The 22,947-nt window shown below is 39.4% G+C and overlaps 1 protein-coding gene across 12 annotated transcripts in view; it reads right to left on the bottom strand.

Annotated features, from left to right (window-relative positions):
* The window catches only part of MYO16 (myosin XVI), a 698,554-nt gene that overhangs the window by 239,431 nt on the left and 436,176 nt on the right, over positions 1-22,947 (bottom strand). For all 12 annotated transcript variants that reach the window (XM_045377420.2, XM_005586232.4, XM_074021383.1 and 9 more), the window contains 4 exons: positions 10,812-10,923; positions 6,975-7,092; positions 6,143-6,214; positions 3,735-3,876 (listed from right to left, as the gene is read on the bottom strand). In XM_045377420.2, coding sequence (XP_045233355.2) covers positions 3,735-3,876; positions 6,143-6,214; positions 6,975-7,092; positions 10,812-10,923 — 444 coding nt within the window. The remainder of the gene's footprint in view (positions 1-3,734; positions 3,877-6,142; positions 6,215-6,974; positions 7,093-10,811; positions 10,924-22,947) is intronic.

The raw sequence follows: 22,947 nt of genomic DNA, 5'->3' as shown, positions 1-22,947 counted from the left end.
ACTGTCTTTTTTTTTTTTTTTGAGATGGAGTTTTGCTCTTGTTGCCCAGGTGGGAGTGCAGTGGCACGATCTCGGCTCACTACAACCTCCACCTCCCAGGTTCAGGTGATTCTCCTGCCTCAGCCTCCCGAGTAGCTGGGACTACAGGGATGCACCACCACACCTGGCTAATTTTTTATATTTTTGTATTTTTAGTAGAGACGGGGTTTTGCCATGTTGGTCAGCCTGGTCTTGAACTCCCGACCTCAGGTGATCCAGCCCCATTGGCCTCCCAAACTGCTGAGATTACAGGCATGAGCCACCGTGCCTGGCCTCTTACTACATTGTCTTATTCCTCAACCAATTAAGAATCAGAGATGAAAATGGGTGCTATTAAGTAATCCCCCCTGCCCCCATCTAAAGACCATGATAGCACTGAGCAAAATTGAGCACATGAGTGTCTGATGCAGCAAGAGTGTACGAGAGGCGAAGACACGGTGAGGAGAGCACAGGTACTGCTGTAAGAGGCTGATGCTCTGTCTGTGTGCGGGAGATCAAGGTGAAGTGGATTGAGGGAAACAGTGCTTGCATTACTGGAGACTGTAATCATGAATTTTGTAATAACGACATTGGCATACAAATTTAAATGATATGCAATATCCTTTATTTTAGAAGTCATAAAATTATAGTTTAGAAAAAGAAATGCCTCAGAAAATGATGAAAATAGTAAGCCTTTGGTTTTTACATGATTTTCTCCAGAGGAAGAGCATTGGAAGGATATGTGAGGAAGCAGACCGTGGTCACAACTGTGAGCTGTGCTTCACATTTTCCTAGAGTCACCGTTTTAACAATAAAACATGTTGTTTTTAGCTATTTAACAACATTTCTTCCCAAGGTAATTTATATGTACACGCTTGGTGAACAACAAAGTTTTAAGCAAATATAGGGCATTATATTATTGCTATTTTTTATTACTGTTATTATTCTTTTACTTGTTTGGACCAAATTATTTTCAGCTAAGCATAATAAATAAAACTTCAGTGTGTTTCAATATTTAAAGTACCACTAAGTGTGGCCCTCAGTGGTCCCCAGCCCGCAGGGTCCGGGCCAAGCACTGCACAGCAGCCAGGCTCACAGAGGAAAACACCGCAGTAGGCAGCCACATGTAATCACAGACTGGATTCCGATCTGGCAAATGTGGCAAACGCTTCTGCTTATTTTCATTAATCCCATCAACCTCACCTTCAACATACCCAGGGTTTTTGTTTAGAAGTGAAACCTATTTGGATCCAGGTAGAGAAAGTAGAATTATTTTAATATGCTATATGATTAATATTGCACCTGTTTTACTGTAATCCAAGAAATGAATCCATCCTATAACAAATGGACATTCACCTGCTTCAATTTCACTCATTTTCCCTTTATAACTTGTTAGAGTAAATTGTAGTGATATGTATTCTCTCTTGCCAAATTTACAAATGTAAATACACACACACACACATATACTCACTATACATGTCTGTGTACTGTATGTATATATACATGTCTGTATAAAAAGTATGTCTATTCTATCACAAGGTGTATTTACTGTGTGTGTGTATATATATATATATATACACACACAGTAATATATATACATATATACTGTGAAAAATGTCTATTCTATCACAATCAATGTGCTCTACAACTTTGACCATGAGGATATTATTTATTTATATAATCTTTTTTGATATGATTATACTTCAAAAACACTGGGGATTGGTAAACAACAAGAGCCTATTCTAAGGTTATCTAAATTTTTTAGACTTTTCTGTGACTTAGGAAATGGGCCTATAAATCTGCAAAACCATAAGCTTTCCATGAATTCAAATGAATTAGAAATACTGCAAATATAACCTTTTCTTGCATTATTTGGGGATTTAAATTCAGGTTTGTGTGACTCACGGGAGAAATAGAGAAGAAAATATGGGAGTTATGACTCAAATGAGAATACTGTCTCTTAGAAGTCAAACTTCTAATATGTTGATTCACGTCTAATTTCCAACAAATCCTTGTCCTCATTCATATGCTTAGTAATAAATTTTAAAAGATAAGGCCATCCTTATAAATTTACACATTGCCACAGTGGCAATATTCCCATGAAAAGACAAGTAATGTGCTTTCCACGGTTTACGATTGTAGTTTTCCTCCAGGTGTGTGTCTGTAGCAAAAACTGTAGACCATTATATAAGTATTTCCAATTATATAAATTTAACACTTCGTAAAATGTAAATGTCAAATGAAAATTTTCTAGAAGTTTCTATGCACAGCTGGACTTATATATTCATTTTTTCAGTGTCAACTTCAGCAGAGCTGTCAATAATTTTATACATAATTAATTTGGTAGACCTAGCATATTAGTACCATTCTGTGAATCATCTATACATTAACAAATTAACTGATAACAATAATAGCAAAATCAAGAGTCCTTGTCATACTAAATACTACAATATTTCTGCTGAAATATGGTTTATACCATTGCCACTCTCAAATTACAGACTACTGAATATGCTGATCAATGTTCAGTGAGATTTGAGATGTGTACATTTTAATAAGAATTTCAGTATCCTCTTGTCTTTGAAATCTTCTGAGATGTCTATATTTATTTAAGAACTTTCCCATTAATATATATTAGTTCTAATGTTTTCCAAGAAACCTCTGAAGGCATCAATTTTCAGGAATTTAATTTAAATTTAAGAAGTCTATATAGATGACAAAGAAATTCTCAGGTTTCATTTGAAGACAAGTACGTGAAGACTTGTGAATGTGATTGTGCTCTCAATTGTCTGCTCAAGGTCACTACTAGTGACAAGAATAACAAGAAAGTTTTCCACTGATAATATGTAATGGAGATATATAATTTTTAGATGATGAAATAGCCCTGAGAAGCTACTGTTTAAGATGTTTAGGGGCCGGGCGTGGTGGCTTATGCCTGTAATCCCAGCACTTTGGGAGGCTAAGGCAGGCGGGCGGATCACCTGAGGTCAGGAGTTCAAGACCAGCCTGACCAACATGGAGAAACCCCGTCTCTACTAAATATACAAAATTAGCCGGGTGTGGTGGCACATGCCTGTATTCCCAGCTACTTGGGAGGCTGACGCAGGAGAATCCCCTGAACCCAGGAGGCGGAGGTTGCAGTGAGCCAAGATCGCACCATTGCACTCCTGCCTGGGCAGCAAGAGTGAAACTTCGTCTCAAAAAAAAAAAAAAAAAAAAGTCATTAGGGATATAAAGCCAAAATTATTACCATAGAGACCCTCTGTCACATAATCCACAAAATAAGTGAAGAAATAAGACGAAGCATTACTGATCCAAAACACATCATGAAATTGGTTCCAAAGGAGGCATGAGCTACTCCACAAATTCCAGTGCCTTACCTGTTCTTAGAGTGTCCTCTTCCTGGATTTATAAAATTTTTATATTTATTGGTGCACAAAAGGCCACATCTACCTTCAGTCCATAAAGAATGCATTTGCATATCTATACATAGATTATTAATTCATCAATGTAAATGGGAGGGTACCCCAGGGAGGGGGCTTCACTTCCTAAAGAATAATCAATAAAACCCTTCAAGTCAGATTACCTTGTTAAAATAAAATATATTAATGAAGTTCAACTTAAGGGTCACGCTGTAATATGAAGCTGCTTTTGGAGTTGAGCCTTTAAGTTACTTACTACAGTAATAACAACAGAACTTAACATCCATCAACTCCTACCTTCTCTGTTCATCTTGACTGAGGAGGCAAGAATTCATGGTATTCACCAGAAAGCTAAACAAACGACTGTACAGGGACTTGGCCAAGAGGTCTCGGAAAAACTCAGCAATCTGTATGGTATGACGTCGTATTATCATATCCCCTAAAATGGTAGAAAGAAAAGGAGGAGTGAGCACAAGGGTTCCCTCATCTAGAAGCCAACCAAAACTCCACATATCCTATCAATTCTCCACACATCCATACGATAAGTGATGTATAAAAATTATACTGATTCTAATAAATAAGAAGGTCTCTGTCAGTTATTACGCACAATGTTTCCTAAAACAAAAGTCATGTACATTGTAATCTTCTCTGTTAGAATTGTTGACCACAGCATTCCACCTTTATTGTAGGTTGTGTAATTTCACCTCAGTTAGGGAAACAGTTCTTCACAGAGTCCCTCCTAGCAAGGCTTTTGATAACAACTCGCTGGTTTGGATACTGAATCATCCTAAGGCATGTGGAAACGGGCTATCTGGAAAATCAGATATATTTTAAATATTTTCAAAGGCATGATCTCATTAACCAGAATGTGGGTCTGGAGTTTGGAAAGAAGATTGGGCCTTAGGTGGGAATTTCTACGTCATTCTCAAAGACACAGTGATTGAACTCTTGAGTGACAGGTCTGTGGAAGAGACTAGAATAGAGATGGGGCCAAGGAAAAAAGAACAAGGGTGGTTTGGCATTGAGCCTATCCCATCACTGTTGCAGGAGGGCTGAGTGTAAAATAGGAGCCTAGAATTCATATTCTATGGCCTTGGCCAAACTCGCTGACCATTGCATCTCAGGCAAAGAAAGAGACTAGAAACGGGGTGGGGTCCACGTGCAATGCGGGTTGAAGCATTTTCAGTCTGTTAGAAGCACAGGTGAGGAAGGATATCTACTGATACTGGTAGAAAATGTAGTCAGAGAGCTACAAGTTCAAGGTCATCGAGATGGAACAACACAAGAGGAAGGGGCAGTGAAAGTGGGTGTGGCCATTTATGACATTGTGAAATTGACATTCCTAGAGCCATGTGACTGAGGAGTGCAGATGGGTCACCCACAGGGTGGTGGTAGCAAGTGAGGGTGGTATAAGCAGAGGAAATCATAGACACTAATGGGGAGCTCAATGTTTCTCAAAAGAAGGTGCGAAGAAGAACAATGTCTTCAAGATGCTTAGTGGGTGGGAGGCAAGGGTGCCAGTGGGGCCTCCTAAGCCACCTAAAGTGACGAGCTGGTCTATCTTTGAAAGACTGTTGGCCTTATTCCTGAAATGCCTATTGCACTTCAGAGAGATTATTTCAGAAGTAGTGTGGAAGGAGGGCAAGTTGAGATAAGGCCAGATAAAAGAGGAATAGGAGTGTCTTGCTGTAATGCAGGGAAAGAATGATAAATTCAGCAGTGCTGATGAAAATGAAGGGTAGGAAGTAGGAATGGGAGATATTCATGGCGTCTGTCTGACCTATGAATGGAGGAGTTGGAAGAGAAAGAGCTATCAAGGATAACTTTTGGGCAACGGAGTGAACAACGGGGAGATTCATTAAGTTTGGGGATATTCTGAGAGTAGGAGTGAGGCAGGAATCATGACTCACCTACCTAAATACCTGCAAGTAGGCCCAAAAGGCCACAGAGGAAGAATAGTAGAGATTTAGAGAAGAAAGGTTAGATGAATGGTGAGTTCTCACAATCACAATAAAGAGGAAAACATAAGGCCATCATTTAGAGTGAGTACTTGAAGATCATGTGGGAAAACCACTCTCTTTGTTCACTGAGTAGAGATGCATGTAGCATAGAGATTAAGCATGTCATCTGGGAGTCAGACAGTGCTAGATTCGAATTCCAGACATGTCACTTACTAGTGATTTGAGGTTCAAAGTCATTTAACTTATTTGAATTTTAGTTTTCCCCTCCGTTAAAATGGAAATAGTAATGCCCACATCAGAGCAATCTGTGAGAATTCAAACACAACAATTTTTATAGGACTTGGCACAATGCCTATCAGTTTATAAATGCCCAATAAATGACAGCTATTCTAACCAATGAGGTAGCAGGAAAAGGTCGGTCCTTCATTGAAGAGTGCAGCATGGCACCACACATGCAAATGGATCCAATATTTTATTTGAAGAAACCCTCTTGGATTGATGGTTTTGTTTTTCTAAGATGACAGATTATCTAGAAAGGGTGACCAGTTAGGCAAAATGGTCTCTCAGGAGTATAAAGAGTCTAAACTATAGTCACATCAAATGACCAAACAGGCTCATAATGCTTTTCTCATTTGACCTTAAATTCATAGAAATAGTTTCACTAAGTGGGGACAGGTCAAACTGCATTTAATTTTCATATTTGATTCTAAATTGCACAAAGATGTTAGAGTATAAAAAAATTACCTTTAAAATATTGAATATCAGTTGTTAAGGCAGATGCCAACTCATCTGTTGATACTTGTAACATTCCAGCCACTAAAATTAAATCAGCATTATAAACATAAAGTTAGTATATTTTTTGATTCCAAGAACATTGAATTTTATGGCTATAATTGATAAGTCTTATATAGGCACATTACAAAACATGAGTATTTTAAAAAGTCATTACTACTGTAATTGTCAAATTCAACTAGAGAAACATCTTAATCAAAATATTAATGAGTTCTTACAGTTCTGTGCATTAAATCACAGCAGATTTTTTTCCTCCCTGTCCTGACAGATGGTATGGAATTGTTTTTTTCCAGGTTCCTGGTTAAATCTCTTTGATATAGGTGAAGATATGTTGTTTATTGACAATCTGTGGTTTTAAGGTATTTTTTAAAATCTGGGAGCGACTAAAGAGGCAGCTCCAAAGAGCGAGATTCTTGGCAAGATCTTTGAAAGGGAAGTAATTACATTCTGTTTAAAATGTTTAGCTAATAACATGCCCCCAAAATACACTGGGTGGTGGGGTGAAGGGTACTTAGAACAATATAAATAAACACAAGTATGTGCTAAAGAATCAGTGTTGTTAACGTGGTGCACAGAATGAGAACAAAAAAGTACATCTTGCTATTCATTTCCACAACAGATTATAAGAAAAACAAAGTAGACAATTTTCCCAGCTTACTGAATTCTACTTATAGAGGAAAGCGTTTACGCCAACAGGCTTTTCTGTACTATGTCGCCATCTACTGGTAGATCTACAAAATTGCACATCAATGTGGTGAATGTCAGAAGGTCACGTTCCACTGACCTTGTTCCAGGAGCTGGAGGTCAGAAACGAAGGCGGAGTTCCCCTCAGTCAGGGCAGTAAACCGAATGTCTCCAAGGTGCAATATTGCTGCTAGAATTACGAACAGATTCTCCACCTCCTATGCGTTTTACAAACAGAGACAATGAATAGGGTGCTTAGAAGAAAGATTAAAAGGCAAAATGTTTAAGTATCTAAAAGTAAGTTACAAAAATGATGAGCTTATTAATGAGGTTGTGAGTTTGCAGATCCCAAATATTCGCTATGGCAAGAAAACTACTAGTCTCTATCTCAACATCAAAACCTCATAATTCAAAGCATATTTTCTCTAAATCAATGTTTCTGTTCCTGAAAAAATTATAAGAGAGTCAGGAAATAATATTCTGATATAAATTAACAGCTTGTAGATAATCGTCATAACAAAAATGAATAATTGTGTGCTGTGGGTTTGACCAGCTTGGCTTCACTTGTAAGGTTAGACTTCACTCCCCCTCCTCTCCAGGCTCACGTTGGATGCTATTTAGACTTTGCAGTTGCTGTGGCCGCTTCATTCAAGAACCTACATTATAGTGTTCATTTCTTTGCTATCTCTCTTATGAGATAAATTAACATGATGATTACAAAATTGTTTACTTCTCCAGGAAAAACTAAAGGAGGCGTAATGAAAACCACCGTGCCTAGACTCACAAAATGCTAATTGTTTTTTAAGGTATTTTAAGGAAAACAGAAAAAAAATGGATGTTGGCAAGAGCTATCTTTGAGCAGAGGGTAGCAGGAAGTGAGAGAGTGCTGAAAGAGAATCTGGAACGCTGCACAAAAAAAAAAATGAGACCTTAAATTTGATTTTGGATAGTCATTTTTTGGCAAGAATGAAAAATCAAGAAAAAGCTGCAAGTTAAACTGTACTTCTCTAGAATGTCAAATATTTAGCATGATGATATCAATAGTAAAACAGGTTGAGCCCTGTGAAGGGCGAGCGGCATAGCCTGTTCCATTCTCAGTCTCCTAATCTGTAATTTGAGAACAAAACCTCCTTCCGTAACTACTGTGGGAGCTGTTCTAAGAACAATGCTGATGTGCTTTATAAATATACAGTGGAAACAATATACTTCTTGAGACTTCCGCGATTTTCTCCAGAGCCTGTAGTTTTCATAATAAGGTAAGATTTTACCAATTTTAAAATGAGAGCATTGAAAAGAATGATCTCTAAGTTTCAGGTATAATAATATTTTATGAAGGTCATATACATATAAAAATGTTTTCAGTTAATTCCTAAATCATAAATTTGTTTTTCAAATTTCATTTACTTATGCTGTATAAAATGGCATTATTCAAGCCTCTCAAACTACTTAACTACTTGCCAACTTATTTTTTTTCCTTTTTTTTTTGTTGCCCAGTCTGGACTGTAGTGGCACAATCTGTTGCCCAGTCTGGACTGTAGTGGCACAATCGTAGCTTACTACAGCCTTGACCTCCCGGGCTCAAGTGATCCTCCCACTTCAGCCTCTTGAGTAGCTAGGACTACAGGCAAAAATTAGTGTCCAGCTAATGTTTTTGAAAACAGTTGCAGAGATGGGGGTCTCGCTATGCTGTTCAGGTCAGTCTTGAACTCCTGGCCTCAAGCAATCCTCTCATCTTGGTCTCCCAAAGTGCTGGGATTAGAGGCGTGCACCACCATGCCCAGCTTTTTTTTTTTTTTTTTAATCAATTAGTCTTCATGAAAGGTACTGGTACCTGCAAGATAGGCACCTCTGGATAGACAGCTGAAGAATCTATACTGTCCTCAAGAATCTCATAATTTAGTGATGGAGACAGAGCTGTGAAAATAACTATAATGTGCATTACAGTGTGCTGGATTCTATGACAAAAGTAAAAATAAACTCCTTCCTGAGCAGAAAGGAGGCTGTGATTCTGTGTCCCTGCCACCCTGCTAGACGGCAGAGCTGGAGGCACGGTTACAAACAGATCTCTCAGGACCACAATCGCAAGTGTTGATTCAAGAACTCACGGGCCCAGAAATACCATCCTTTGAATCTTACTGGACATAATCCATCCCTCTAAAGTGGATTCAATTGTCTTCATTCAAGTCACTCCCAGGGTCAGGATGAAATAATTAATTTCATGGTTTTTGCTAGTGTGTACCTACTACTTTTACCAAGAAGGCTATGAGAGTCTCCCTGGGTTACCTTAGTCAGAAAGTGTACTTTGCTTGCCCTGCCTTTGAGGATCAGTCATGAATTTTCAAAGCCCTGTTTCCAGGCAACTGGTATGTTGGCAGAATGGTTTCTATCCATATCTCTAGCTTCACTTCCTATGAGGAAGCAGACATCTCAGGCATGGAGGGAGGGAAAAATATCAAAACAAAAAAGTACCACAGCAGCAAGTGCAAAGACAGAACAGTGCCAGTGGATAGGACTCAGTAAAGGAGAAAAACAGAGGCTGGGTAATCAGAGCCAAAAAGAACGAGACGCCACGTGATTGCGGGCTCCTCGAGTTCCAGTCTCTCAACACGGCAAGGGTGGATGCAGCAAGGTGCCCCCGCATTCACTGATTTAGGGTGAGCCTCACTTCCTTCCTCTTCCCCCTGTGGACCTCTCCACCCTCCCCACCCACTCACTGCCCGCATGTATTGACTTCAGAAAAATAAAAAGAACAACTTTAAATCTGTGACCCCGTCTGGGCTTGTGAACTAGTGGCATGTCCAAGTTATCCCTGTGATATTGTATTAAATATTCATGAGGAATTGCCCGTAAATTGACCATAATCCAAAATACCACCATGTTGAATGGAGGCAAAGATAATGCCTCTGGGAAATAGAGATTGAAGGGAATTCTGAGAGGTCTTTCTCAAGCCTTAGACCATTTCTTATGTCTTATTCACTGGACGGGTGCTGTTTAATTCAGTAACCGCTAACCACACATGGCTATGTCAATTTAAATGAATTAAAATAAAGAAATATTAAACATTTATTTCTTCAGTCCACAAGCCACACTTCAAGTGTCCAGGAGCCACACGTGGCTGGAAGCTACCGTGTGGTACAACACAGAGCAGGTCACCAACATTTCCATCATCAGAGATGGTTCTACTGCACGGCCATGGTCTAAAAGTTTTAAAGTGTAATTTTTCAGCTTCATAATGCTTGGAGGTATTTGGCAATTCTGTGCAATCAAATATAACAATATTGAAACATTTACATTGTTCAAGAAGATGTTTTAACAAGGTGATTATGTTAATTTTCAAGTGATTCTTAACACGAACGGTTACTTTAGGTTTATCAGTTTTTTCATGGGTTGATCAAATATAAAGTTATTTGATCTGTTTTGGATACATATATAAAATATGTATTTTGAATATTATATATTTAAATTTTAAATTATATTTTATAAATATAATCTATAAATTATATTTATAAATATAATCTGTAAATTATAAAGTTTATGATCTACTAAAATATATGTTAAATATTTTAAAATTATATATTATAAAATATATATTTAAAAATATAGAATGTATATATTATATTCATTTTGGGAAAGGGCTCCTTCTCTACCCTCTTGAAAACTGCACCCTCTCCTCTTGCCACTCTCTGCTGACTGCTGTGTTTTCTTCCTAGTTCCCTTCTTCCTCAACATGTGGATTAAGTCCTGCCCCCTGCCCCCTGCCCCCACTAGCACGTCAGCTCTAGGAGGCAGGGATTGGGGCTTATTGTCTGTCGAATCATCAGTGTCCTCGGCAATACCTGGAATGTCATAGGGGCTCGGTAAATACTTCTGAATGAATAACTTGTATAAATTAGTAGAAGGTTGATTTACTCAGTGAAATATTTATGACATGACTCACCAAGTTGCTGAAGCCAACTACATTCAGGGCTTGTTTCAAAACAGCCAATTTCTCCCTGTTCAGAGAGCGCTCCCCTGTGGACACATCGTCCTGCATGGTCTGGTTCAAATACCTGTTAGGAGACAAGGCGTGTAATGTTACCGCTTGGCTTCTGGTCAGACTTCTGTGGTTAAAAGTCACTTCTGCCATATTTGATCTCTAAAATGATGGGAATCACCTGGACATGGTGTCCCCATGTTTTCAAAAGCGTTTGGTACATAACACCACATGATGTCTCAGGAAAGGGAAATGTTAGTTCTTGTTGTACCAGGACATATTTACATTCCTCTACTCGGTTTTCATCTTAGCTGCTGCACCTTTCCTTGTGACAGGAGAAGGTCACAAGTGATTCATGTCTTTTTTTTTTTTTTTTTTTGAGACGGAGTTTCGTTCTTGTCGCCCAGGCTAGAGTGTAGTGGCACAGTCTTGGCTCACTGCAACCTCCGCCTCCCGAGTTCAAGCGTTTCTCCTGCCTCAGCCTCTTCAGTAACTGGGACTACAGGTGCGCACCACCATGCCCAGCTAATTTTTGTATTTTCAGTACAGACAGGGTTTTACCATGTTGGTCAGGCTGGTCTTAAACTCCTGACCTCGGCCTCCCAAAGTACTGGGATTATAGCCGTGAGCCACCGCACCCGGCTGTGACTCATGTATTTCATATAAAAATTTGACAGGTTCTATCATATGCTTTGTAATTAATATCTGAACTAAAGATGCCTAATTTATAGTAAGTTATTATTTTTCCTTGTTGGTACTTTTCAATAATGAGATGGTTGATTATGCCACTGATTTACTCCTTTCCCTCAACAAACGTGTATGAATCACCTATCTAACACAGGCAATACCAAGCAGCTGAGAATATGAAGGAAAAGGACTCAACAACAGCAGAATAAACTATGCAGGGGCACAGACAAGGGAGATAGAATCAGAGAGACAGACTCCAGGTACAAGTGTACAGGAAGGGGCCACACCCAGAAGTGGACCATGAGGAAACACGGTGGGGAAAAGCAGGTTTTGGTTCTAACAGTTGCCATATAAGACTTTGCCAAGCAACTCCCAGGCTTTCAGCTTATCCCTGGAATAATTAGAACATGTACAAAGTAGAAAGAATTGGTCAAGCATGATGCATATGGGGAAAATATATCCATGTGTGCAAAATTGGAGCCTAAGGTGAGATGAGCAAAGATTGATGAGATTGGAGAAGTAGCCAGGGCTTTGTACAGCTTGAAAAAGAGTTTGTCATGTCTTGGAAGTGACAGGCAGCTCTGAGGGCCTTGCAACAAAGAAGTGGCACGACCAGGTTGGTGCCTTGGAAAGAATATCCTGGTAGCCCAGGGCAAGATTACCTGGAAAGAGGTAAGGCAAGTAAGGGGAGCATGTGGCCCAGTGAGAGACTAGTGGTGGTGAAGAAGAGGACGGATGGGGAGAGGAGAAGGGAGGAGGCAGAGCTGGCAGTACGAGGGGGTGAACTGGGCACCGGGAGGTGGAAAGTGGGGAGTTCATGATGAGTAGCAAGTCTCCGTCTGGGAAAACAGGGTGGACTGCGTGCTCGTTCAACTGGAAAACATTCTCAAGAGGAGGAATAGGCTTCTGGAAAGATAAAGTCTTATATTTGATATTAGACACATTGACTTTAAACTACTTGTTAAAGTTTAAATGTAGTCCCAAGAAATAACAGCTATAAAGATCTGGAATTCAGAAAAACACTAGATAATAGGATCTGGAAGTCATCAACATGCAGAAGGCTAGAACCATGGGAGAGAGTGAGCTCACACAAAATGAGATGCTGGAATTAGGGCTGAGGAAAGAATGGAGTGTCCAGGATAGAGTAAGAATGTTACAGGAAATTTGAGTCATTAAAACAGAAGGATTTTTTTTTTTTTTGAGACGGAGTCTTGCCCTGTTGCCCAGGCTAGAGTGCAGTGTGACGATCTCACTGCAACCTCCTCCTTCCTGGTTTAAGCAATTCCCCTGCCTCAGTCTCCCGAGTAGCTGGGATTACAGGCACACACCACCACGCCCGGCTAATTTTTGTATTTTAGTAGAGACGAGGTTTCACCATCTTGGCCAGGCTGGTCTCAAACTCCTGACCTCATGATCCACCCACCTCAGCCTCCCAAAATGCTGGGATTACAGGTGTGAGCCACTGTGCCTGGCTGGAAAAGGTGCCTTTAAGACTGAATGATAGTGATGGAAAAGAGACCACAGAAACAAGGAAATTATGCCCTTGACAAGGGGAATGTTTTTTGGAATTGGAAGAGAGACGCAGATCGCAATGGCCATGTGAGCTGGGTCTGTGGGAATTTCTTTTTCCTCAATCTCGGCTGAGGTTGGAAGAACAATCTAGGGGCTGGAGTGGGGTGTGGGAGAGACTTTGTAATATGAACCTGCTGAGGTAGAAGCATAAAAACCCACATAAAAGACTTTAAGAAAGGGAGCCGTGGAGAGTACTGAAGAGGGGGAAATGGATGAGGTAAGGAGAGGGTGTGGAGTTGGTGCAAGGGGAGCGTCTGCCTCTCACTGCAGAAATGACCTGACTCTCTAGGACGTGCCAGGTAAGGTGACAAATATGACTCTGAAGGCTGGTGCCATCTCAGGGGAGGAGAGCAACCAATGCTTGTAGCTTTGATTTTTCTAGGAGAGAAAGAGGTTGAGGTTTCAGCGACCAGGTGAAGGTCGTGGGAACCTAAGACATTTCCTGCGGAGAAGGGACACAGTTGCGAAGCAGGGAGCAGCAGGAGCTGAGCTGATGCTACAGCATGCCATGCCCAGGTGGCAGTGGAGACCAGCTCCTGGGGTGAGGTCACCTCCTCTAGGGCCCCTCAAATGCCTGATGGAGGATGAGCAAGCTGGGGTTTGGGGCAGTGGAACAGAAAAAGGTCAAGGGCAATGATATCAGTAAGAAATTGGCTTACCATGGTCAGAGGGTGCTTTTGTCTGCAATCTATAAACCTTTAGTGATAAACCTTTTATTATTATTATTATAATACAGGGTCTTGCTCTGTTCCCAGGCTGGACGGCATGGTGTGATCTCAACTCACTGCAGCTCTGCCTCCCAGGCACAAGTGATCCTCCCACTTCAGCCTCTCAAATAGCTGGGATCACAGGCACATGTCGCCACGCCTGGCTAATTTTTTGTATTTTTAGTAGAGACAGGGTCTTGCCATGTGGCCCAGGCTGGTCTTGAACTCCTGATCTCAAGCAGTCTGCATGTCTTGGCCTCCCAAAGTGCTGGAATTATAAGTGTGAGCCACCACACGCTGGCTCTAGTGATAAATCTTAATGATAAAAAATTGTAACCCATCTCCATACTTCTGGTCCTCACAGTAGGTTTCTATGCATCTTCCTGACATTATCTTTTTCTCTGACTTCCTTGATCATTGCACAGGTTAATATTCCATTGAGGGGCCACTTGTCTTGCAAAGAACAATTGGCTCCTGTTACCATTAGAGTCAAATGGGCAAAAAAGAAAAACTTTTACAATTCTTGATAAGTAATCAATTAGTAAGCTCCCCGTAGCCCTGCACCAGCTAGCTTAAGTATTTCTTTAAACCTCCCATCCTCCATTTTATTTTACTTTTTAGCCTAGAATTTACAGCAGCTATGACCCGCTCCATGAGGAAGTATGAATACAGCAGCATTTTTATTGCAGTTAAATTTTGGGTAGATGAAGCCCTGTGAAGAAATCCTGGTAGCTGCAGACAGGTTTGTTAACTAGGTAATGGGTCAGGTGGGAACCAATTCAAAACAGACAATTTGAAAGGGCAGTTTGCCTGATGGCAGGAAAGATACCTTTAGCTTGGTTGTGAGCATTTTCCTCTGTAGCCAGAAAACTTGTCATAAAGACGAAGAAAAAAACACAATGCCTTTTGCACAATACTCAAAATTCTCCCATTATTCAAAAGCATCTAGGATGATTTCACTAGAAACGCAGTTCTTACTTATCAGCAAAACTTCTTACTTATCAGCAAAACTATATCTTAAAATGGGAAGGTTAGTACCAGAATAAAAAAAAATACATGTTTATTTTTGGAGATTAAAAATACAAATTTTCCCTTTGACATCACTCAATCATGAAATCTCACATAAGGGCAAAAAAAAAAAAAAAAAAAACTTGGAAAATATGCATGGTAAAATATGGAAACTAAGAATCTGGAGACATATTTAAGTATTATTTGACAATTTAAAAAAAAACCCAAACATTTAAATCTTTATTATCTGTAAAACAGAGTAAAAATATATTAAAAATAGATTTTAAAATTCTCCATTTCTAGTTCGCAGTGGTTTTGTGAATGACAAATGAGACATTGCGTGTGGTATGCCTCCTACGCTCAGGCTGCAATGCATGTACGGAATATGAGTATTTCCCGGAATGTCTATATCTTGCCTATGTGGGCAACTTTTAGTCAGTGTACTCCATCATTAATGAAGCTCTTAATCAAATAAATGACTGCGCCACTAACCATCTTAAACCATAAAATATGCTTTTCTATACTTTTCAGACAGAAAAAAGTAACAAATAGGTAAAAGGAAAAGAGCATAGTTCACACTTCGCTGTTGTATACTGACGTGAATTGCCTGAAAGTTGACAATCATCGATGCAATGTTACAATGGCATTCCCAGACTTTTTTTTTTTTTTAAACAGGTTGAAATAGGTAAGAATAATGGTGGGTAATGGGTCATGGACTTCCCAGTGGCCAGTGGACTCGCTTCACCTCCACAGATGTTATCCCACTAATCTCAACACAGTGGCTGAGAACCATCCCAGATGAATCAAAGCAAGGGTTTCATCTAAGAGTTTCCAGTTTTGCCCCCGTATTGATTCACGGTCACATAACCTCTAGCATTCAGACCCTTTAACTTAATATTCAATGTCTTCTATACTATTCTTCTATGAGTCAAAATCATACATCTATAGCTTAAGCCTATTTTCTTATCCTCTTTGGCTCTTGGAACACTGGCAACATCTAGGTATCTCCACGTGCAGAGTCAGAAATTTCAGAGAGCATTTGTTAAGAGTCATTGCTATTTTGTTTTCAAAAGATTGGCAGATCAAGGGAATAGTCTGTCTGCTGTTTCTATCATGGGGTAGAAGACTCTTAACATGGGTGCTCTAGATGGATAAAAACTACAGATGGATTAATACTGTTTAATTCCACTCAAAGGGAAATGCGATGGGAACTAAGATTTCTTGATACTGATGGGCCAAATTCTCCACTGGATGTTTCTGAGGCACTTCCTCTATTAGTCTCCACAACAATTCACAAACGGAGCCATTATTTTACCTATTTCAGAAATAAGGGCACTGGAGTCTGTTTAAAGTTGTGAAGCCTGACATCGGCAGACCAACACACCCCCGTCCTGCCCGTGAGCCCAGCGTCTCTCAAGCTTAGTTAGGAGCTTCCTGCAAGGCGGATGGGACACACCAAAGGTCTTGCTGTTCTGCTCTCTGGAAAGTCAGCAATTCCTAAAGTATCCTACATTTCATTTACAGAAAAAGGATAAAAACTTTGTAGAAATTTGGTGGTCCAATTCCATAGAAATCTTAGTAACACTGATATCAACTATATATAGTTTTATGTATGTATGTATGTATGTATTTATTGACATGGAGTCTCGCTCGTTTTGCCCAGGCTGGAGGGCAATGGCATGATCTTGGCTCACTGTAACCTCCATCTCCCAGGTTCAAGCGATTCTCCTGTCTCAGCCTCCTGAGTGGAGTAGCTGGGACTACAGGTGCCCACCACCACTCCTGGCTAATTTTTGTATTTTTTGAGTAGAGATGGCATTTTGCCATGTTGGCAAGGCTGGTCTCAAACTCCTGACCTCAGGTGATCTGGCCTTCCTCGGCCTCTCAAAATGCTGGGATTATAGGCATGCACCACCATGCCAGGCCTATAGTTGTATTTTTTAAGCAGTGAAGAGGTGTCTTGACCTTAAGTGTTGGGTTGAGTTGGCAGCTGAAGGAGAATAGTTAATATCTTTCCTCACCAGAAATCTGTCTACATCAACATTGTTCATTAATTTATATATTATTCATTTCTTCTCTCCAAATTTTAAACAATTATTTAAGCATGTTTATTTCTCCTTAAGGCAAATTCTAGGAAAAATAAACTTCTGCGTTCTTAAAGTGCCAAATCACATAAAAGTCATAATTGCTGTGAAAAGTGCCACTTGAGAACATAATTTCAACAGGTATTTAATTGGCAGGGACGTCCTGGGGAAAATATAGGCCCTGGGGAAGGTTCCCAGCCAACCCCACAGCCTTTGCTCTCACAGTGTTCATCATCAGATGCCCACTCCTCCCAGCTCTCCACGGCCTCTAGGTTGATGCCTAATTCACTTTCCATTGATTAACTTCATAGCATGAGGTTTTGGCAGTTTTTCTGTCTCCCCATGAGCTAGCCACAAGAGTCCCAAGAAAACCAAGTGAAACTAAAAGGAAGGACTAGACAGCATCTGGAAGAATCTGCATCTATAGGGGTTTCTCCAAGACAGGCATTCGTGGTGCATACCAATCATTTTCTTCTTTTTTGTTCTTTTCCATGTTCCCCAGTATTTCTGAAATTCAAAAAGTATTATATATAATCATAAGAAAAAGAAGCTCTGCACATGTATCCCAGAACTTAAAGTAAACAAACAAACAAAAAACAAACAAAAAAATGTTTTGAGGAAGGTAATGCTTTTAAGTCATCCCTACATCTGTTATCAAGTTTATAAAGTTCTCAATGAAAATTTTTCTAAAGGGAGAAAAAAAAAGAAGCTCTACCAAACTCTTAATCAAAAACTGGGAGCACAGTTTTCTGTGGATTCATCCAGGCTGCTGTGTACAGCTAAACCATTCCAGTCTGCTGCTGAGCAGTATTCCAGTGTTAACACACGGCAGTGTGTCTAGCCACTTAGCCGTCTGAGAAACGTCTAGAGTGTTTCTAGTGGGGCTTTTATGAATAAGGCCACTATGAACATTTACATAGAGGTATCTGTGTAAACATACGCCTCCATTTCTCTTGGACGGATGCCGAGAAGTGCAATACCTGGGTTGTAGGGTAGCTGCATCTATAGTTTTATAAGAAACTGTCAAACTCTTTTCTAGCATGGCTGTACACTATTTTACATTCCTACCAGCAATGCATGGGGCAGTGAGTTTCTTCACATCCAGCATTTGATGCTGTCACAGATTTTTTTTATGAGTTGTTCTGATAGGTATGTGGTGGTATCTTATCAGGGTTTTAATGTGCATTTATCTAATGGTTAATGACACTCAACACCTTTTCACATGCTTATGTGCTATCCGTATATTCATATTTGGTGAAATATCTCTTCATGTCTTTTGCCCATTTCTAATTGGACGAGAACAGCTTTTATTTTCCTACTGTTAATTTGGAGTGCTGTTTATATATTCTAAATATTAGTCCTTTGTTGGATATGAAGGTTGCAATATTTTCTCCCAGCCTGAACCTTGTCTTATAATATTTTTAATGAAGTATTCTGAATAAGAGTTTTACATTTTGATGTTATATAATTTATCAATCTTTCCTAATGTGGATTAGGATTTTGATGTCAAGCTTAAGTTCTTTTTGCCTAGTCATGGATCCCAAATATTTCCTTCTTTTGTTCCCTAAAAACTGTATCGCTTCATACTTTACATTTAGGTCTCTGATCATCTTGATTTTTTCCCATACTATGTGAGATTTTGGCTTTGCTTTATTATTTTTGTTTTGCTTGTTTTGTCTATGGATGCGCAGTTGTCCAGCACCTTTTGTTGATCTTTCCTCCACTCGACTGTTTTGTATGTTTGCCAAAAAAATCACCTTTTTGTGTGTGAGTTATTTGTGTGAGTCTATTTCTGCACTCTCCCTTCTCTTCCTTTGATCTCTGTGTCTGTCTGTCTACCAATGCCATAATGTCTGGATTACTCTAGCTGCATGGTAGGCCTTAATATGGGTAGGGTAGTTCCTCTGATTTTATTCTTCTTTTGTATTTTTTTTAAGCTATTAGAAGTACTGTGCCCTTACACACATATTTTAGAATAAGCTTCCATATGTATCTTAATATTGTTAAGATTTTAACAGGAATTACACTAAACCTATAAATCACCTTAGGGATGACTGGCATTTTATTATATTGAATTATATTGAATCTTCCAATAAGTGAACATTATAAGTCTCTTTTTCTTTCATTGGTATTTTTTTTTCATTTTCACCTTCCAGATTCTGTACATATTTTGTTAAGTGTATAATTAAGTATTTAATTTTCCTGGAGAAATTGGAAAGGGTGTTATGTTTTTAATTGTGGTTTCCACATGTTCACTGTTAATACATAATGATTAATATATGTGATGGATTTTGTGTACTGATCTCATATCCTGTCAACTGCTAAACTCACTAGTTTTAGGAGATCCTTTGTTTTTTAAGCTCCTTGGTTCTTCCCACTCTCCTTTTTCACAAAGCCTAATGGTGCTTTCTTTAGACTAAGTTTCTAAATTAAATTCTAAATTAAAATTTTATCAACCAGTATGAAAAAAGCACACCTTCTCCAGCAACACAGATACCTTCCTTCTTACAGAAGAAACAGTGGCAAACCAGGTGAATATGTGTTACAATTGTATAAAATTCGACTTGTGCTTTGGATAAGAAACAGTTTTCATTACAAGTTAAATTTATTGAAAATAAGTCAGTAACAACTGTTGGCTATGTGCTATTTCTAATTAACTCATCCAGTTAACCAATTTGTTTATTGTCCTGACAACAAAGAGCAGGCTGATGCTACGTCTTCCAAAGCAAGTCCATAATATCGCCAAAATAATCTGTGTATATATGTGAGGTGTGAGTGTGAGTGCGTGTGCTAATACTTGTGCTTTGAGGCAGAGTAAAACTAGTCCTGGACTCAGTTTCTTGTGTCACCTGAGAATGCATGAATAAGATCAAGCCATGGACTAAATCACAGGAGGGTTTTCTTTTTGAACAGAGGAGTCCACACTGAAGATTTCTTTCAAGAAGTGCTATGTGGAGGCACAGATGAAAACTGTTACCATCCAGCATGCGGCATCACTCTAAGGAGGGGGAATAGATATGATTTGAAGATCAAATACAAACATTGACTGTTTGCCAAAAACATCCCCATGGAACTTCAAAGGCCTGTGTCTCCAGGGTGCAGGTGTGGCCCCGTTCAGCAGCACAGAGATGAGGGCGCATGAAACAACCCTTGTGTGCCTGCTTGTGTACCCAAGGCACGCTGGGATTGAAGGTTCAAGTAGAAACAAAAATGTTACTACTTAAAAACCAACTTGTTTAGTCCATTCACCAAGTCAGAGAGTCACAGACTGCAAACACAATGTTCTGCTCAGTTTTTTATCTGCTGTGTGATACAAAGGAACAGTGTCTCCTCTATGTGGGCAGAGCCATCTTTTACTTGGTGTTGTTTAATATATAAACAGAAGCCAAATAAGGCAACATTAAACAGTTGGTTTAAATTAAACAGTTGGTATCAATAAAGACAGCACACTTTGCTAATGACGATGGCCAAGTGCTGATTGCCCACCCGCCCTCACTTTGCTCCTAAAAAAGAAATTATTTTCTGTATTGTTTCTGAACTATCTGAAACACATTAACTAATTTTAAATTTTAAGTCTCCCCCTCCTCAAGGAATACAAGTACAACTTTTTATTAACCATGCGTTCAGATACATACATCTCCACCTGGAAAGTATTAATATGTGAGTCACAAACTGTTTTGTTTGGAAAGAGAAAATCTTGTCAGTGGTCTCCAGGGAAAAGAACAGAATCTAATAAATTTAGGAAAAGAACAGAATCCTTTTAACAAGTTACACATTCAGAAAGTCTTTGGGTCTTGTGACATTCCTAGAATAGTTCATCCATATTTTTCTAATCAGTTGAAATATTTCAAAACATCTGGTGAAACAAATTCAAAACTCTTGCCACCTTACACATAGTGAATACTCGTATGGCCAATTATTCGTTTCTTGAAAATGTCTAGTTGGGAGAGCCGGGGGGTGGAGACAGACAGGGTGGCTGTGTCTTGCACAGAAGGCCCTGGACAACGGTTAAGGGGCTGACCCCAGCCTGAACTCATCCCCGAGCCTTGTGTCCAGCATAAACACAGCCAGAAACACACACCCAGAGCTGCTGATATTTCAGTGAGTGAAGTCGTGAAACGGAGAGAAAAATCAGTTTTTGCTCAGGAAATGTGGGTTGGCCTGGCCTTGAAGATGGTGGGATTAGTTTAACAAGTCGAGGCCTGGGGAGCTGCATCCGCCTGGAGGGAGAGGTGGGCAGAACTTTCTCTAACTCCCACCAATACATTCTCAGTCTCGAGAAGGTTCCATACAGGAAGAGGGCACAGAAATATGCCTCAGGTGAGGCTGAACAGGTGCCGAGGTCCTCCTCAGGGGAGAAGGTGACCAGAAAGCATTGTGCAAGGCCATGTCCACAGCATCAACAGGAAGGATAAACTTCACTAACCCTGTGTCTCAAATACCGACTAACATAGGCACCTACACCGAAACTTCAGTAATATGCAAATATTACAGTTTATTTGATTCAGACACATGACCATGTACAGATAGTTACTACCGACAAAGGTATTCTTAGGCAGGTTCATCCGGGCCCCATCCCTGACCTTCATCAAATGCTCATAAAGTATGGTGTGAAAAACATTGCGCTGAATATAACCCACAGATGTATCAAGCAACCTCTTTCAGGGTAGCAGGACTAAAAGAAAATTTTAATTACCCAGTCTCTACAAGAAATAAAAAAAATTAGTTGGGCATAGTGGCCTGCAACTGTAGTCCCTGCTTTTGAGAGGCTGAGGTGGGAGGATCACTTGGGCCCAGGAGGTCGGGGCTGCAGTGACCTGTGATCGTGCCACTGCACTCAAGCCTGGGTGACAGAGCAAGACTATACCTCAATTAAAAAAAAAAAAATCCATTTCTGTCTCTGTATAGATCCATACCCTCTTGGCTACTGGCTCTGTTTCTCTGGAGAACCCTGACCAATACACTCTCTTCTCCCCATTTCACTTATTCATACATTTAAATATTTAATAGCTCCTATTTAACAAAAAATTAAAAGTCATTAACTTGTTTATGGATAAAGATCATGCCTTAAAATTCCTGGTGGATTCTCATAAAATTTAAATTAATATTGAGTGTACAGAAGGTTATATACACCTTCAAACTTCCATATATATTTCAAAGTTTCCATGTGTATACCTAGTTGGTTACAGTTTTGCCGGATAGGTTCCCAATATATCTGGTAGTGCCATAGGTAGCAGGATGACAAGTATAGTGAACACGAGTTCTACTCTTCCTTTAGTCAAAGGTTGGCAAAATAAGTGAAAAATTTATGCCATAAAAGTCAACCCCCTTTATTATTATTATTATTATTATTATTATTTTGCCAAAATCAAAAGAAACAAATAATCTAACAAAGAACGTATTAGGTAAGGTTATCTAGTGAAGAAAGTTTAGTGTAAGAAACAAACATACAAATATTGATCAGAGATGCTCCGGAAGGAAGTATGACAAAATGGGGAGGAGAGAAGGAATGGAGATATAATAAAATAGTGACCAACAGATATTTAAATACTTAGTCAGATTGCCTTTACTGATAAGGTAACTGGACAGTCAATTTAACCTTCAAAAACTGGCATGTCTGCCCTCGGGCGGACAGATACACGTTCCAGGTAGGCAGCTCAGAAGCCTGGCTTCAGGACAGGGTGGGGGACGCATGCTAAAATCCTTTCTGACATGTTAATTAGAACCATCGGCACCTCCAAGCTCTAAAGATTCATTAAAATTGAGATTTTTAATGAAGAACTTAAAATGAGTAAAACGTGTATACTCTATAGACAATCTTTAAAAGTAAACATCACAAAGATTTTTTTTCAACCTCCAAAATGTATTCACATGTAGGCTGTACCTACTACGGTAAACTTATTCGAAACAATGTATGTAACTAAATGACATCAGTAATAGGATATTAGATCTGGCTATTTCAGAATAGATTCATAAAGTAAATAAAACTAAATAATCCAAATTTTCTTTTCTGCTAAATGTAAAAGCTGAGTAAAAATGCCT

The sequence above is a fragment of the Macaca fascicularis genome, chromosome 17, assembly GCF_037993035.2.
Source record: "Macaca fascicularis isolate 582-1 chromosome 17, T2T-MFA8v1.1".
Lineage (NCBI taxonomy): Eukaryota > Metazoa > Chordata > Mammalia > Primates > Cercopithecidae > Macaca > Macaca fascicularis.
This window is presented reverse-complemented; position numbering and strand designations above follow the sequence as displayed.